The sequence below is a fragment of the Mustela lutreola genome, chromosome 5 (genome assembly GCF_030435805.1).
Source record: "Mustela lutreola isolate mMusLut2 chromosome 5, mMusLut2.pri, whole genome shotgun sequence".
NCBI classification, from domain to species: domain Eukaryota; kingdom Metazoa; phylum Chordata; class Mammalia; order Carnivora; family Mustelidae; genus Mustela; species Mustela lutreola.
In genome coordinates this window covers 73,137,769-73,153,576 of record NC_081294.1, presented here as the reverse complement: position 1 = coordinate 73,153,576, position 15,808 = coordinate 73,137,769, and the positions used below count along the sequence as shown (strand labels likewise).

Here is a 15,808-nt window from a genome sequence, read left to right as displayed (position 1 = left end):
GGGTGGCTCAGTGGGTTAAAGCCTCTGCTTTCAGCTCAGGTCATGATCCGATCCCAGGGTCCTGGGATCAAGCCTTGCATAGGGCTCTCTGCTCAGTAGGGAGCCTGCTTCCTCCTCTCTCTCTCTGCCTGCCTCTTTTGCCTACTTGTGATCTCTGTCTGTCAAATAAATAAATAAAATCTTTAAAAAAAATACAATTATTTTCTCTTTAGTAATTACCCACAATAAAAAATCAATAAATACAGAAAGATGAAAACTTTTTGATAACCATCAAATATCAGATATTATGTCTGATATAATTTTTAAAATTTCTAACCAGTAAAACCTTGAACACTAATGAAAAAGAACAAGTCAAAAAACTAGAGATGATATTCATTCTACAACCTGTACTGATACATGAAGAGTGATGAAAATGTACATATGAAGGAGCTCATTAAATTACTTTTAAAAAGGAGAAATAATATCTGCAAAAAAGGGTAACAGTGTTTAGAGTTTCTATTCTAGCCAAAAACAGTGAGAACTAAAAGAAAACAGTTACAATAATTAGCCTATCAACAACAACAAATAAACATACAGAGAGACATGCAAAGACATACACACACACAAAATCAGAGGCTGAAATGGAAAGGGCACTTGATGGGACCATGAACTGGTGAAATCCTTCCAAAAAACAATCTGACAATACTAAGATTTTTCTAAACAATCAGCCTGACACTAAGTAGACTCTTAGTAAATATCTGTTAAAAACAATGGCTAAGGAAAACAAATACAACACATCTTAGCTTTACCAGGAATAGCAACAAAGCTCTTAAGATGAGAAATACTCTTCTGGCTTAATAGGAGTGAGTATGTCCAAAGGAGAGGGCATTCATTATAAGGCAAAGAATACATGACTAAATAAAAAAATTTACCTTTGCCACAACACAATGGATTTATAGTTAACTACACTGGATTGTAATCTTAAAAATCTGCTAAAAGTGTAATCTCATATGTCTTTGCCACAATAAAAACAAACAAACAAAACCAATTTACCTTTGCTGGATGTATACAAGAGTGCAGACTGAAAGGAAACCAACTGAGTGTCAGTAAGACTCTCTTCCACAGACATCTGTACTGCATACCCAGCATCGGGGTTTACGTTAGGCAAAGACAGTAAGTCTGTCGACCGAACAAAGAAGTTCCCATGGAAAGTATGAATGGAAAGACCTAGAAGAGAAAATTTTATCAAGATGATTTACATAAGGCAATATATAGATAATTCCATTTTATCTTTGTCACCCATCAGACTGACAGAGTAAATTTAAAAGTTTAGTTGTGGAGCTGTGGAGTGGGGGAGAAAGTTTAGTTTTGGGCACCTGGTTGGCTCAGTCGGTTAAGGGTCTGCCTTCCGCTAGGATGATGATCTCATGGTCCTGGGATCCAGCCCTGTGTTGGATTCCCATTTCAGCAGGAAGTCTGTTTCTCCCTCTTCCTCTGTGAATGCTATCTCTCTCACTCTTGCTCTCTGTCAAATAAATAAATAAAATCTTTAAAAAAAAAGATTTTATTTATTTATTTGACAGAGAGATCACAAGTAGGCAGAGAGGCACGCAGAGAGAGGAGGAAGCAGGATCTCCATTGAGCAGAGAGCCCAACGCCGGGCTCAATCCCAGGACGCTGGGATCATGACCTGAGCCAAAGGCAGAGGCTTTAATCCACTGAGCCACCCAGGTGCCCCAAGTATCCAACTCTTAATCTCAGCTCAGCTCTTGAGCTGAGAGTTGTGAGTTCAAGCCCCTCACTGGGCCCTATGCTGGGTGTACAGCCTACTTAAAAAAAAAAGTTTGGGGCGCCTGGGTGGCTCAGTGGATTAAGCCACTGCCTTCGGCTCAGGTCATGATCTCAGGGTCCTGGGATCGAGTCCCACATCGGGTTCTCTGTTTGGCGGGGAGCCTGCTTGCCTCTCTCTCTGCCTGCCTCTCTGCCTACTTGTGATCTCTGTCTGTCAAATAAATAAATAAAATCTTTAAAAAAAAAAAACGTTTGCATGTAATATTGTGATTTATAATAAGAAATAGGTACTTGATCTTCACTCATTGCCAGCACAGAACTCCTAAACTCTTAGGACGATCTAAGTGATGAAATTCACAAAGGTATCTTCTGCTATGTTGATGGAGTGATCTTTGATAAGCACCTATGTAACCAAAGGATGGGGGCTGGTTACCAGAGGATCCAACCATGTAATCAGAAGGTTGGAAATTACAGTCCAACCTGTCCCCCCACCAACAACCTTTGGGGAGGGCAGAGGAACTGGAGGTAGAGTCAGTCATCAATGGCCAATAACTTAATCAGCCACAACTATGTAAAACCTAGTAGGAGAGGTCCTTTGGAAAGCTTCCAGATTGGTGAACACACAGAGATTTGGGGAGAGTGGAGTGCTCAGAGAGAACACGGAAGCTGCAGAAGCTCCATGCCCTTTCCCTTTCTCTATACTTTTCCCTATACATCTTTTCCATCAGACCGTTCCTAAGTTACATCCTTCTATAATAAACCAGTAATCTAGAAAATAAAATGTTTCTTTGATTTCTGTAAGCTTCTCTGGCAAATTAATTGAACCCAAAGAGGGGGTAGCAGGAACCTCCAATCTACAGCCAGCCAATCAGAGCACAAGAACCAGAAACAGAAAGCTAGTTGGTAACTAACTGGTGACGAGTGACATTACTACCTGAGTTGTCTGGAGATGTGGCAACCTTATAGAAGTATTTGAAATCTTACATATTACAAAGGCTTTATTGTCAGCTGTTTTACTCAACCATTTTTTCTTTTTATTACAGTGACAGATAAGAGAGAACTTCATTTGACACATGGTTTGACAGAAAGATTTCAACATCTATCTAGTGGACAGGTCCATGGGTCCTTATATATTGATATATATATATATATTTTTTTTTTTTGCTATTTCATATAATCTTTCCACTTTAAAAAAATTATTGCTTCATATCTCTTAAAGAACATTATTTTATTTATTTATTTTTAAAGATTTTATTTATCTATTTGACAGAGAGAGATCACAAGTAGTCAGAGAAGCAGGCAGAGAGAGAGAGAGGAGGAAGCAGGTTCCCCGCTGAGCAGAGAGCCCAACGCGGGACTCGATCCCAGGACCCTGAGATCATGACCTGAGCCGAAGGCAGTGGCTTAACCCACTGAGCCACCCAAGCGCCCCGAACATTATTTTATTTATATATTTTTAAAGATTTATTTATTTGGCAGAGAGAGAGAGAGCACAAACAGCAGGAACAGCAAGTAAAAGGAGAAGAAACAGGCACCTGATAGGAACAATTTCCTAGGACCCTGGGATCATGACCTGAGCCGAAGATAAGACGCTTACCTGAGCCATCCAGGCATCCCAGAACAACATTATTTTAAAAATCTGAATAAAGAGGCACCTGGGTGGCTTAGTGGGTTAAGCCTCTGCCTTCGGCTCAGGTCATGATTTTAGGGTCCTGGGATCAAGCCCTGCACTGGGCTCACTGCTTAGTGGGAAGCCTGCTTCTTCCTCTCCTGCTCCCTTGCTTGTGCACTCTGTCAAATAAATACATAAAATCTAAAATAAAAGGGCACCTGGGTGGCTCAGTGGGTTAAACCTCTGCCTTCGACTCAGGTCATGATCTCAGGGTCCTGGGACCGAGTCCTGCATCAGGCTCTCTGCTCAGCAGGGAGCCTGCTTCTCTTCCTCTCTCTCTGCCTACTTGTGATCTCTCTCTGTCAAATAAATAAATAAAATCTTTAAAAAAAAAAAAAAGAAGAAGAAGAAGATTTATTTATTTATTTATTTAATAGAGAGAGAGAGAGAGAGAGATCACAAGTAGGCAGAGAGGCAGACAGAGAGAGAGGAAGGGAAGCAGGCTCCCCACTGAGCAAAGAGCCCGATGTGGGGCTCGATCCCAGGACCTTGGGATCATGACCTGAGCTGAAGGCAGAGGCTTTAACCCACTGAACCACCCAGGCGCCCCCAATTTTTTTAAAATGAGAGATATAATTCACATACCATAAAAATCACACATACACATACAATTCAGTGGCTTTCAGAACATTCAAAATAGTTTCTATTTTCTGGGGCACCTGGGTGGCTCAGTGGGTTAAGTCTTTGCCTTCAACTCATATCACGATCCCAGGGTCCTGGGATCGAGCCCTGCACTGGGCTCACCACTTAGTGGGGAGCCTGCTTCTCCTTCTCCTGCTCCCTTGCTTGTGCACTGTCAAATAAATTAAAAAGATATTTTAAAAAAAGCTTCTATTTTCTTTTATAATGTTTCTTCAGAAACATTTTTTTTTTAAGTAGACTCCACGCCCAATGTGGGACTTGAACTCACAACCCTGAGATCAAGAGTTGCATGCTCTAGCAACTGAGCCAGCCAGGTACCTCTCTTCCCTATTCTTAATTTCATATTCCATTAGTTTAAGTAAAATCTCTTATAAAATGAACTTTTTTTTTAAAAGATGTATGTAATTATTTATATATTTATTTGACAGAGAGAGAGAGACAGAGATCACAAGTTGGCAGAGAGGCAGGCAGAGAGAGGGGGAAGCAGGCTCCCTGCTGAGCAGAGAGTCCAATGCGGGGCTTGATCCCAGGACCCTGAGACCATGACCTGAGTCACTGAGCCACCCAGGCACCCCAAAATAAACTCTTATGAGCAAACCTTATGACATAACGTTAGCTGAAAATGTTTATTTATTGATATCAAAAGCAACACATCTATGTAAGTGCGAAAAAAGTGCCCCCACCTTTCGTACACCGAATCCTCATGACTGCCTCAAAGCCAATCTTTCGAGTGAGGTATCTCTGTAGTTCCTTCTGTAATTTCTGTACTTGGACTGGGTTCTGCTGATGGTGGTAAGAAGGATAGTAATAGACACTTCCTGCTGAATACCGAGAAATACAACCTGGAAGAAAACACATCCTTTTTAAAAATTCTGTAATTAACTAATACTGCATGAAAAAACTACTGGTGTTTGAATCAATCTTGCCCCAGCCTCCCAAAGTATTATCAAAAAAAGAGTATTTCATCCTTTTAAATAGCAGTATAAAATCTCTCTATTATAAACGTTCAGAAATACATAATAAATGTTTAGAAGACCAAAGGTTTGTAACAGACTGATTAACTCTCTCAAAGGAATAAAAATTCCTTCACTTTGTCCTTTATTTAGAGTATCATCATATAAATGTCATTTTCACATTCACTTGAGAAAAATAATCATGAGGAAGAACTCACCCAGAGAAGCCAAGTCAGAATACTGTCCACTGAGAAGGAATAAGTCCACGGCTACCTGCTGACCAGAACAATCTAAGGCTAATTTCTTGTAAAAGTCAGTGGATGGTGTCAAGTGAATCTCCTGTTAATAATAAATTACAAGAAAGAAAAAATTTTTAATTATTAAATTGTCATAAAATTTTAAAACCTATCCCTTGAAATATATATATATATACCAAGATGTTAACAATTATCCTTGGGCATGCTAAAAATGCTTTCTTTTCAGTTCTTCATTTTCTCAGTGAAAAACATGTACCGCTTAAGGATTTTCTATTTTCTACTTTTAAAAAGAAATACATCTATAATGCTAATTTCAATAATCTATTAAATGCTTAGAATGCTGGAAAATGTTCTAAAGAATTCATGTGTAATATCTATGTAGACCTTTGAACTATTGTAAGAAGTTAGTACCATAATTATTTTTACTTTATAAATAAACATAAGGAAACAGAAGGGCAAAGAAATTAATTCTTCAAGCTCGTACAGCTAAAAGGCAGTTGAGGGACGCCTGGGGGGCTCAGTTGGTTAAGCATCTGTCTTTGGTTCAGGTCATGATCTCAAGGTCCTGGGATCAAGCCCCAAATCGGGGTCCCTGCACAGCAGAGAGCCTGTTTCTCCTTCTGCCTACTGCTCCCCCTGCTTGGGCTCTCTATTACAAATAAATAAAATCTTTAAAAACATAGTAGTAAAAATGATAAAACAAAAAGCAGAATTTAGACAGACTGACCCCAGGACTGACACCATCATCATTACAGTATACAGCAACTCTCATCATCTTTTAACCAATACACACTTTAAATCATTTATATACACAAAGTGCTCAAAAGCAATCCATGGCAGTCAATAAGACAGACTACTTTTTAGCGGTCACCCACATTCTACTTTGTTCCTAAAAGGTATATTCTTTAGACTGCCAGACTTTCTTATTAAAGGCAGGCTGCACTGCTAGCGGCCTGCTAAAGATCCAAAAATAAGGTAAAAGTGAATCAGGTGGTAAGTGTAACAAAATAGAAATTTCGACATAAAAGAGAAATGCTTTGTCTCTTTCCTTATACTCCCTCCTCTCCACAACTGAAAAATAAATGAACAGGCTTTGTGGTTAAAGGACAGAGTAGAGTCCCAAAATATATGGTAACATACATTTGATGACTTTCTAACCTTAGCAGATGACCTTTGGTTGGGCTCCTCTCGTGGTCTCAGGGCTCCCACTCCAAGAGTAGGAAGTTGTGTTTGAAAGACAGACATTCGACCACCAGTTGGGGACATCAGCTTAAAGGCCGCCTGAAGTGCAGGACCCAAGGCACTCTGGGTTTCCAGGGTCTTGGTGAACATTTGTGGCAAAGTTTTCAGTAAATCTTGAACAAGCTTGTAAAATAAAGCAAGAAAACTCAAAGATGTTAACAATTAAAAACTTCTTCCACAAAAGTCAATAACTAATACAGTAGACAAGACACTGAGTCATGATGATGGTCAGAGAATCTACAGACAGTACAGTAAACAATGAAGTTGGCCAAATGACAAGAAAGCCATTTTAAGTCAACATTATAAATTGGCAAGCAAGACAAATCAAAATTGGGGCCTTACAGTTCTTGCACATGCAGTAGTCCAGCAAGACTATAAGTCCAAAATGTATCCAAAAGAACCATCACAGTTTAGATTTGATTTCTTTTAATGCCATCAAACACGGCCTTCTCAATCACCTCTATACACTTTATTCTTTTCAGTTCCAAAGCGATTTAACTCTTCCCCTATTGAAAAGTCTAAGATAGCCAGTAAATTTTCCAACTAGTAATACCACTACAAAAGAAAAACAAAATGAAAAACTACTACCTATTCAGGTTAGGTTGTACAAATAAAGAGAGTTAAAGGGACAAAAAGTACTTCACGCTATGGTGAAGTCACTGTTGCCAACAGCTGAGACCATAGACTTGCTAGTTAAAATGTTACCCCTACGGCATATATGCATGTACAGGGTAGACAACATCCCCCCTTCAGACACATTCTGTTCACCTCTCACTGTATTATGTCATGGCAATTTCCAGGCAGGGAATAAGTTTCTTCTGAACTGACCCCAATGACACTCTGTGAATCAGAAAAGCAAAGGGCACTGAAAGCAGCCTAGCTAAAGTGCTTCTATGTAGTGACCAGAAGCTTATCTGAGCAACCCTCCCCATTTCCCAAATGGTGGCAAGGCAGGTTTCCTTCAGGTTTTCCTTTACGAAATAGGCTTATCTTCTACCCTATTACAAAGTATCTTGCTACGTTAGACTTAAGAGCCATCAGTTCAAGGGTAAACTCCACAAGATCTGTTAATCTGATGAATTTTAACTAACAGCAAATATAAAATGTTATACATCTTAGAAATGCCTCAGAAAGAAAAAAACTACTTAAAGTTCATTTTGAAAATACATTCCTTCAATATTTAAAAAAAACGTGTCAGATAAGAAAATGTAACTTACCTCTTTACTTTCATTTAAATTTACTAATAAGTTCTCTGGCATAGGTATAAAAACATCTGAAAAAATAAATAAATATTTCTTTCAAACAAAACTTAATTGTTAAAGATGTTTCAAACATTTAACACTGATATAATTAACCACCCCCAGGGATGCCTGGGTGGCTCAGTCCATTAAGCATCTGCCTTTGTCTCAGGTCACAATCCCAGGGTCCTGGGATACAGTCTGGTGTCTGGCTCCTTGCTCAGCAGGGAGCCTGCTTCTCCCTCTGTCTGCTGCTCCCCCTACTTGTGCTCTCTCTGACAAATAAAATATTAAAAAAAAAAAAATTTACCCTCATAATTTAAAGAAAAGTGACCTCCTCTATTATATAAGCACTGTCTACCTATATTTAAAAAGCCATCAAAGGACCATTGATTTAGGTATTTATTATAACTTATGTTACCATATAAAAGGTAAATAGGCTCCTAATTAGAAAATATTGATCTGTTGAGTAAACACTCAGTACAGGTTTGCACAAGTGCTTTGCTTCTTAAGTTAAAGACAAGAGTTCAGAATCCTACTTTACATTCTTGCTTATTAGCCCATGAAACTAGTAGTCTTGGCATTAAAAAAAAAATGTTGACTAAGATGACACACAAGAATGCTAGGTCTTTACAAAGAAGTAATGGAACCCAACAACAGCTCTGTCATTCAAAAAGCACATACTGTCTCATAAAGAATGTCCCAACTAGTGCCAATATTTATGAGACTATAAAGTCAGGTAAATCAGATGGTATGCTAACTGACCACTTCAGATGAGCTCCTCAGGATTCAAATTCATTTTTACTTAGGAATTAAATTCTCTTCCTTTAAAAGGAAGCAAAACTATGGGTGGAGGTGAAGGATTATAAGAAGTCTTACTTTCCACATATTGGTACTATTTGCTTTTTTTTTAAAGGCTCATTATAATGTTCATAAAAAATAATATTAAAATACTATTTGTAATATTAAATATTTACTTTAGCTGCCACACAAAAATTCTACAGTCAGGGCACCTGGGTGGCTCAGTTGGTCAAGCATCTGCCTTCGGCTTGGGTTATGATCTCTGGGTCCTGGGACTGAGCCCCGCATCAGGCTTCCTACTCAGCAGGGAATCTGCTTCTATCTCTCTCCCTCTCTCCCTTTCTCCCTCCGCATCTCTCTTTCTCTCAAATAAATTAGAAAAATCTGAAAAAATTCTCGTTGACAGTTGACTATTTAGATTTTTTTCTTTAAAGAATGTTTTGAGGTGCCTGGATGGCATAGTCAGGCCATCCAAGTTTGATTCTTGTTTTCTGCTCACGTCGTATGTCAAGCCCCACGTTGGGTTCCACGCTTCACATGGAGGCTGCCTAAGGCTCTCTCCCTCTGCCCGTCCCCCCACACGCTCTGTAGCTCTCTCTCAAATAAATCAATCGTAAAAATTTTAAAAATGTTTAATAAGTTTAATTGAGATATAATTCCCGTATCATAGAATTCACCCTTATAGAAGATAACAATTCAGTGATGTTTTTATATATTCACAGAATTGCAAATCATCAACACTAATTCCAGATCCTTCTCATTATCCCAAAAGGAAACACCATGTGAACTCTTCATGTCCCTGCCAACTCCCAGAGAGCTAGGAAGCCACCAGTCTGTCTGTGGATGTGCCTATCCTGGAAATTTCATATTTTTAAAAATATTTAATTTCTTTATTTTAGAGAGAGAATGCATGATAGCGGTGAGTGGTAGAGGGAGAGGCAGAGAATCCCAAGCAGACTCCATGCCCAGATGATCTAAGACGAAACCAATAGCCCAACACCTAACTAACTCTTGATTTCAGTTCAGAATATGGTCCGAAGGTCATGATCCCGGGATTGTGAGATCAAGCCCTACATCAGACTCTGCACCCACGGGGGAGTCTGCTTGGAATTCTCTCCCTTCTGCTCCTCCCTCACGTCCCATCCCCCACACCACAAGTGCAAGCACGCGCACACACACACGCTTTCTAAAACAGATAAAATTTTAAAATAAAAAGAGTCACACACGAAAGAGTCACAGTATGAGGTACTTTATGACTGGCTTCTGACATTCAGCATAATGTTTTCAAGGTTCGCTATGTTGAAGCACCTATCAGTACTTTATTCTTTTTTACTGACAAATAGTATTTCATGGTACGGATACACTTTTTATTTATCCATTCATCAAACAAGGGGCATTAGGGTTGTTTCTACTTTTTGGCTATGTTGCTATGAACATCCACCTGCACATTTTCCTACTTTCCTTGAGTATCTATATATATATTGACTAGAATTGCTTGGTCATATGATAACTCTGTGTTTATAAACTTTTGGAGCAAGAAGTAGACTGTTCCATAGTGGCTGCAGTATTTTCCATTCCAACAGGCAGTGTCTGAGAGTTCCACTTTCTCCACGTTCTTGCAAATACTTTACTTGTTACTATCTTTTTTTTAATCCCTGCTATATGACATCCAGCAAGGGACACTCCATCCATCAGCTTATGTATAAAACTGAGAGGCTGGATCTTAGCAGCGAATTCACAATTTGGCCCATCATCAGAATCACCTATTCAGTGATTTTATTTCATGCAAAATAATTATCTGGTTAGGGAATGAATGAATAACCAGGCTGGTTTGTTGTGAGATTAAAAACAACCAGGACAGAAACCAGGGCTCTTTTAAACTACTGCCCTTTAAAGATGTATAGTGAGTCCTCACTATTTATGGATTCTGTATTTGCCAATTTGCCTACTAAAATTTTTTTTTGAAGATTTAATTTATTTATTTGACAGAGAGTGAGAGAAAGAGCGAGCACAAACAGGGGGAGTGGGAGAAGGAGAAGCAGGCTCCCCTCTGAGCAAGACCCATAACCAACTGAGCTCACCCATGTACCCCTACTCACTAATATTTATTTGTAACCCCAAAACCAATACTCATGCTGTTGCTTCTGTGGACATTCATAGACATGCTCAGAGCAGCAAAACTATTTGAATTCTGAATCGGAGATTTTCTAACTAGTCTCATCGTGGTTTTCATTTGTATTTCCCTGATAACTTATGATACAGAGCATCTTTTCAAGAGCCTATCAGCCAACTGTTTATAGAAAATATTGAATACTGTGTATAGAATAGAGACATGTCTATTCAAATCATTTACCCACTTTAAATTGTGTTTTTCTTGTTCAGTTGCAGAAGTTCTTTCTATAATGCAGATGTAAATTCCTATATCTTTTTTTAAAGGTTTTATTTATTTATTTGACACAGAGAGAGAGACATCACAAGTAGGCAGAGAGGCAGACAGAGAGAGGGGGAAGCAGGCTTCCCACTGAGCAGAGAGCGCAATGTGGGGCTCGACCCCAAGACCCTGGGATCATGACCCAAGCCAAAGGCAGAGACTTTAACCCACTGAGCCACCCAGGTGCCCCACAAATTCCTATATTTTTAAAAAAAGATTTTATTTATTGGGGCATTTGGGTGGATCAGTTGGCTAAGTATCTGCCTTCGGCTCAGGTCATGATCTCAGGGTCCTGGGATTGAGCCCGCATCAGGCTCCCCCATTCATTGGGAGTCTGCTGCTCCCTTTGCCTCTTACCCTGCTTGTGCTCTCTCTCTCTTTTCTCTTTGTCTCTCTCTCAAATAAAATAAAATTAAGATTTTATTTATTTACTTGACAGAGGGAGAGAAAGATAGCATGTGAGAGAGAGAGCATGTGCACGAGGAGGAGGAGCAGCAGGCAAAGGGAGAGGGAGAAGCAGGCTCCCCACTGCGCAAGGAGCCGGATGCAGGGCTCAATCCCAAGACCCTAGGATCTTGACCTGAGCCAAAGAAAGTTCAAATGACTGACCCACCCCAGGTGCCCCTAGATATAAATTCCTGATCAGACATATGATTTATAATATTTTCTCAATCTGTGGGTTGTCTTTTTATTTTTTATTTTTATTTTTATTTTTTTTTAAGATTTTATTTATTTATTTGTCAGAGACAGAGGGAGAGAGAACGAGCAAGCACAGGCAGACAGAGAGGCAGGCAGAGGCAGAGGGAGAAGCAGGCTCCCTGCCGAGCAAGGAACCCGATGTGGGACTCGATCCCAGGACCCTGGGATCATGACCTGAGCCGAAGGCAGCTGCTTAACCAACTGAGCCACCCAGGCGTCCCTGTGGGTTGCCTTTTTACATTCTTAACTGTGAAACACAAAAGTTCTTAATTTGGGGGGTACCTGGGTGGTTCACTTGGTTAAATGGCCAACTCTTGATTTACATACATGTCATGACCTCAGGGTTGGGAACTTGAGCCCCACATAGGGCTCCATGCTTAGGAGAGTCAGCTTGAGATTCTGTCCCTGTCCTTTGACCCTCCCCCTTCTTGTGTACTTGCCCTCTAAATAAATAAATAAATCTTTTTAAAAATTATTTTTTAATTTTGAAGAAGCCAAATTATCTACTTTCCTTTTTCTTTTTTTTTCTCCAAGATTTTATTTATTTATTTGACAGAGATCTCAAGTAGGCAGAGAGGCAGGCAGAGAGAGGGGGTGGGTGGGAGGAAGCAGGCTCCCTGCCTAGCAGAGAGCCTGATGTGGGACTCGATCCCAGGACCCTGAAATCTCTTAAAATATCTGTACTATAAATGGTTCTTAGATACTTATTGTAACCTATAAAAGCTAGTATAACTTTTCACTGTTGTGAAATATAGTGCTCTTGCGTGGTATAGAAGAATGTGAAGGATCATATCTTACCAGAAATGGACTAAGTCTCTCACCTGGGCGAAAGGAGCCTCCTTATTCTTGCCAGCATTTGTATTTCTTTTTTATTTTAATTTTAATTAATTAATTTATTTTTAAAAGATTTTATTTATTTATTTGGCAGAGAGAGAGAGAGATCACGAGTAGGCAGAGAGGCAAGCAGAGAGATGGGGGGAAGCAGGCTCCCTGCCCAGCAGAGAGCCTGATGCAGGGCTTGATCTCATGACCCTGAGATCATGACCCAAGTCCAAGGCAGAGGCTCAACCCACTGAGCCACCCAGGCACCCCATAAATAAATAAATTCTTAAAAAAAAAAAAAAATCAATTCAGGGGCACCTGAGTGGCTTAGTGGGTTAAAGCCTCTGCCTTCGGCTCAGGTCATGATCCCAGTGGGATCGAGCCCCGCATTAGGCTCTCTACTCAGCACGGAGCCTGCTTCCTCCTCTCTCTCTGCCTGTCTTTCTGCCTACTTGTGATCTCTGTCAAATAAATAAGTAAAATCTTAAAAAAAAAAAATCAGTTCAGCATATATGTTTGGTTTATTCCTGGAATAAACCTATTCTGTCCCATTACTTTTATATGTCTCTCCTCAAATACTTTTTGAATGAATGAATAAGAAGGGAAAAAGAAACCTATGTTTAATTTGTTTGAACATTAACTTGTTTTTGTTGCCTCAGAATTCACTTTACCTCTGTTACTGTTTTCTCTTCTATAAAATGAGGGATTGGACTAAAGGACTCTTACAATTACAATAAGCTTATGACTTTATACTCAAGCTCTTAGTCATATCATATACACCATACACACATACATATGTCAAATATTCATGATATATTTATAAAACTGAAAATTCCTAAGGTGTTTCAATAATTTTAAGTATATATACCTTCAATATCTGAAACGATTAGCATCTGAGGTTGAGAGAGACCTTCTTGAAGACTGTAGAAGTGGATTGTACTATCAAATGTAATGAAGCCAATTTTTGTCCTGGTGTTCCCAGGAAGCCTACAACAAACAAATTCAAAAGAATATTGCATCAAGTTTTTCCATATACATACATATATAAAAATATCTGTGAAGAGTTAACATATATACATCATACAAAATATGATATATGATAACATATATATGTATATCATACAAAATACTTTTGTATTACGGAAATAGTCCCAAAATAAATGATTAATCCACCAAATGTTTAACTAGTATGAAAACAGAACTTACTCAAAGTGAAAACATTACACGTAAGCCAAACAATCAATAAAACCCTGCAATAATACAGCAATCCAAAACTCACTACACCTATATAAAGTTACATAAATTACAAAGGAAATAATATATTAAAAAAATATTTGAATGTATATATAAACATCTTCATGTTCTTATAGTGAACTTTGTAGATGATTTTAACAAAAAATTACCACTTAGCAACTGTAAAATAGAATATATTCATGTGTCTATGTGTATATAATATATATATGTATGTGTATATATGCTAGGCATGGAACCCACCAAAGGGCTTGAACTTCACACCCTCAGATCAACACCTGAGCTGAGATCAAGAGTTTGATGCTTGGGCGCCTGGGTGGCTCAGTGGGTTAAGCCGCTGCCTTCGGCTCGGGTCATGATCTCAGGGTCCTGGGATCGAGTCCCGCATCGGGCTCTCTGCTCGGCAGGGAGCCTGCTTCCCTCTCTCTCTCTGCCTGCCTCTCTGACTACTTGTGATTTCTCTCTGTCAAATAAATAAATAAAATCTTTAAAAAAAAAAAAAAAAGAGTTTGATGCTTAAGCAATGATCCACCCATGCACCCCTAAAATTTAATATAAATTAATGTATTGCATATCTTTTAAAAAGTTTAGCCAGGGGCACCTGGGTGGCTCACTGGGTTAAAGCCTCTGCTTTTGGCTCAGGTCATGATCCCAGGGTCCTGGGATCAAGCCCCACATTGGGCTCTCTGCTCAGCGGGGAGCCTGCTTCCTCCTCTCTCTCTGTCTGCCTCTCTGCCTACTTGTGATCTCTGTCTGTCAAATGAATGGATAAATCTTTAAAAAAAAAAAAAAAAAGTTTACCCAAATCTTACATCGTTCACCTTAAGAGCACCAAAAGTATCTGTCTTAAAGAACTTAAATATGTGGACCTTCAGTTTCTTTTTTTTTTTTTTTAAAGATTTTATTTATTTATCAGAGAGAGAGGGGGAGAGAGCGAGCACAGGCAGATAGAATGGCAGGCAGAGGCAGAGGGAGAAGCAGGCTCCCCGCCGAGCAAGGAGCCCGATGTGGGACTCGATCCCAGGACGCTGGGATCATGACCTGAGCCGAAGGCAGCTGCTTAACCAACTGAGCCACCCAGGCGTCCCTTTTTTTTTTTTTTTTTAAAGATTTTATTTATTTATTTGACAGAGAGTTATCGCAAGTAGGCAGAGAGGCAGGCAGAGAGAGAGGGGGGAAGCAGGCTCCCCGCTGAGCAGAGAGCCCGATGCGGGACTCGATCCCAGGACCCTGAGATCATGACCTGAGCCGAAGGCAGTGGCTTAATCCACTGAGCCACCCAGGCGCCCCTGGACCTTCAGTTTCTTAAGGAGAGAGACAAACTAGTTTTCATTCTTGTTGATTAAAAATACAAATACTGGGTGCCTGGGTGGCTCAGTCAGTTAAGCGTCTGCCTTCAGCTCCCGTAGTGATTCCAGAGTCCTGGAACCAAGCCGTGCAGTGAGAAGGGAGCCTGCTCTGCCTTCCCCTCCCTCTGCTCATGGTCTCTCTTTCTCAAATAAATAAGTAAAATCTTTAAAAAATAAATAAAAATTTAGGGGCACCTGGGTGGCTCAGTGGGTTAAGCCTCTGCCTTCGCCTAGGTCATGATCTCAGGGTCCTGGGATCGAGCCCTGCATCAGGCTCTCTGCTCAGTGGGGAGTCTGCTTCCCTCCCTCTCTCTGCCTGCCTCTCTGCCTACTCGTGATCTCTCTCTCTCTCTCTGCCAAATAAATAAATAAAATCTTTTAAAAATAAATTAATTAATTAAAATTAAAATAAAAAAGAAATACAAATGCTGGCAAGAATAAGGAGGCTCCTTTCGCCCAGGTGAGAGACTTAGTCCATTTCTGGTAAGATATGATCCTTCACATTCTTCTATACCACGCAAGAGCACTATATTTCACAACAGTGAAAAGTTATACTAGCTTTTATAGGTTACAATAAGTATCTAAGAACCATTTATAGTACAGATATTTTAAGAGACTTAACAGATATGACAACTAAATGCAACATGTATACACTGTTTGGATTCTTATTTCAACAAACCT

The 15,808-nt window shown here is 39.6% G+C and overlaps 1 protein-coding gene across 2 annotated transcripts in view; it reads right to left on the bottom strand.

Annotated features, from left to right (window-relative positions):
* Window positions 1-15,808, bottom strand: part of SEC24A (SEC24 homolog A, COPII coat complex component) — a 69,310-nt gene that overhangs the window by 13,449 nt on the left and 40,053 nt on the right. For both annotated transcript variants that reach the window (XM_059174605.1, XM_059174606.1), the window contains 6 exons: window positions 13,396-13,514; window positions 7,754-7,809; window positions 6,453-6,659; window positions 5,256-5,376; window positions 4,768-4,926; window positions 1,033-1,206 (listed from right to left, as the gene is read on the bottom strand). In XM_059174605.1, coding sequence (XP_059030588.1) covers window positions 1,033-1,206; window positions 4,768-4,926; window positions 5,256-5,376; window positions 6,453-6,659; window positions 7,754-7,809; window positions 13,396-13,514 — 836 coding nt within the window. The remainder of the gene's footprint in view (window positions 1-1,032; window positions 1,207-4,767; window positions 4,927-5,255; window positions 5,377-6,452; window positions 6,660-7,753; window positions 7,810-13,395; window positions 13,515-15,808) is intronic.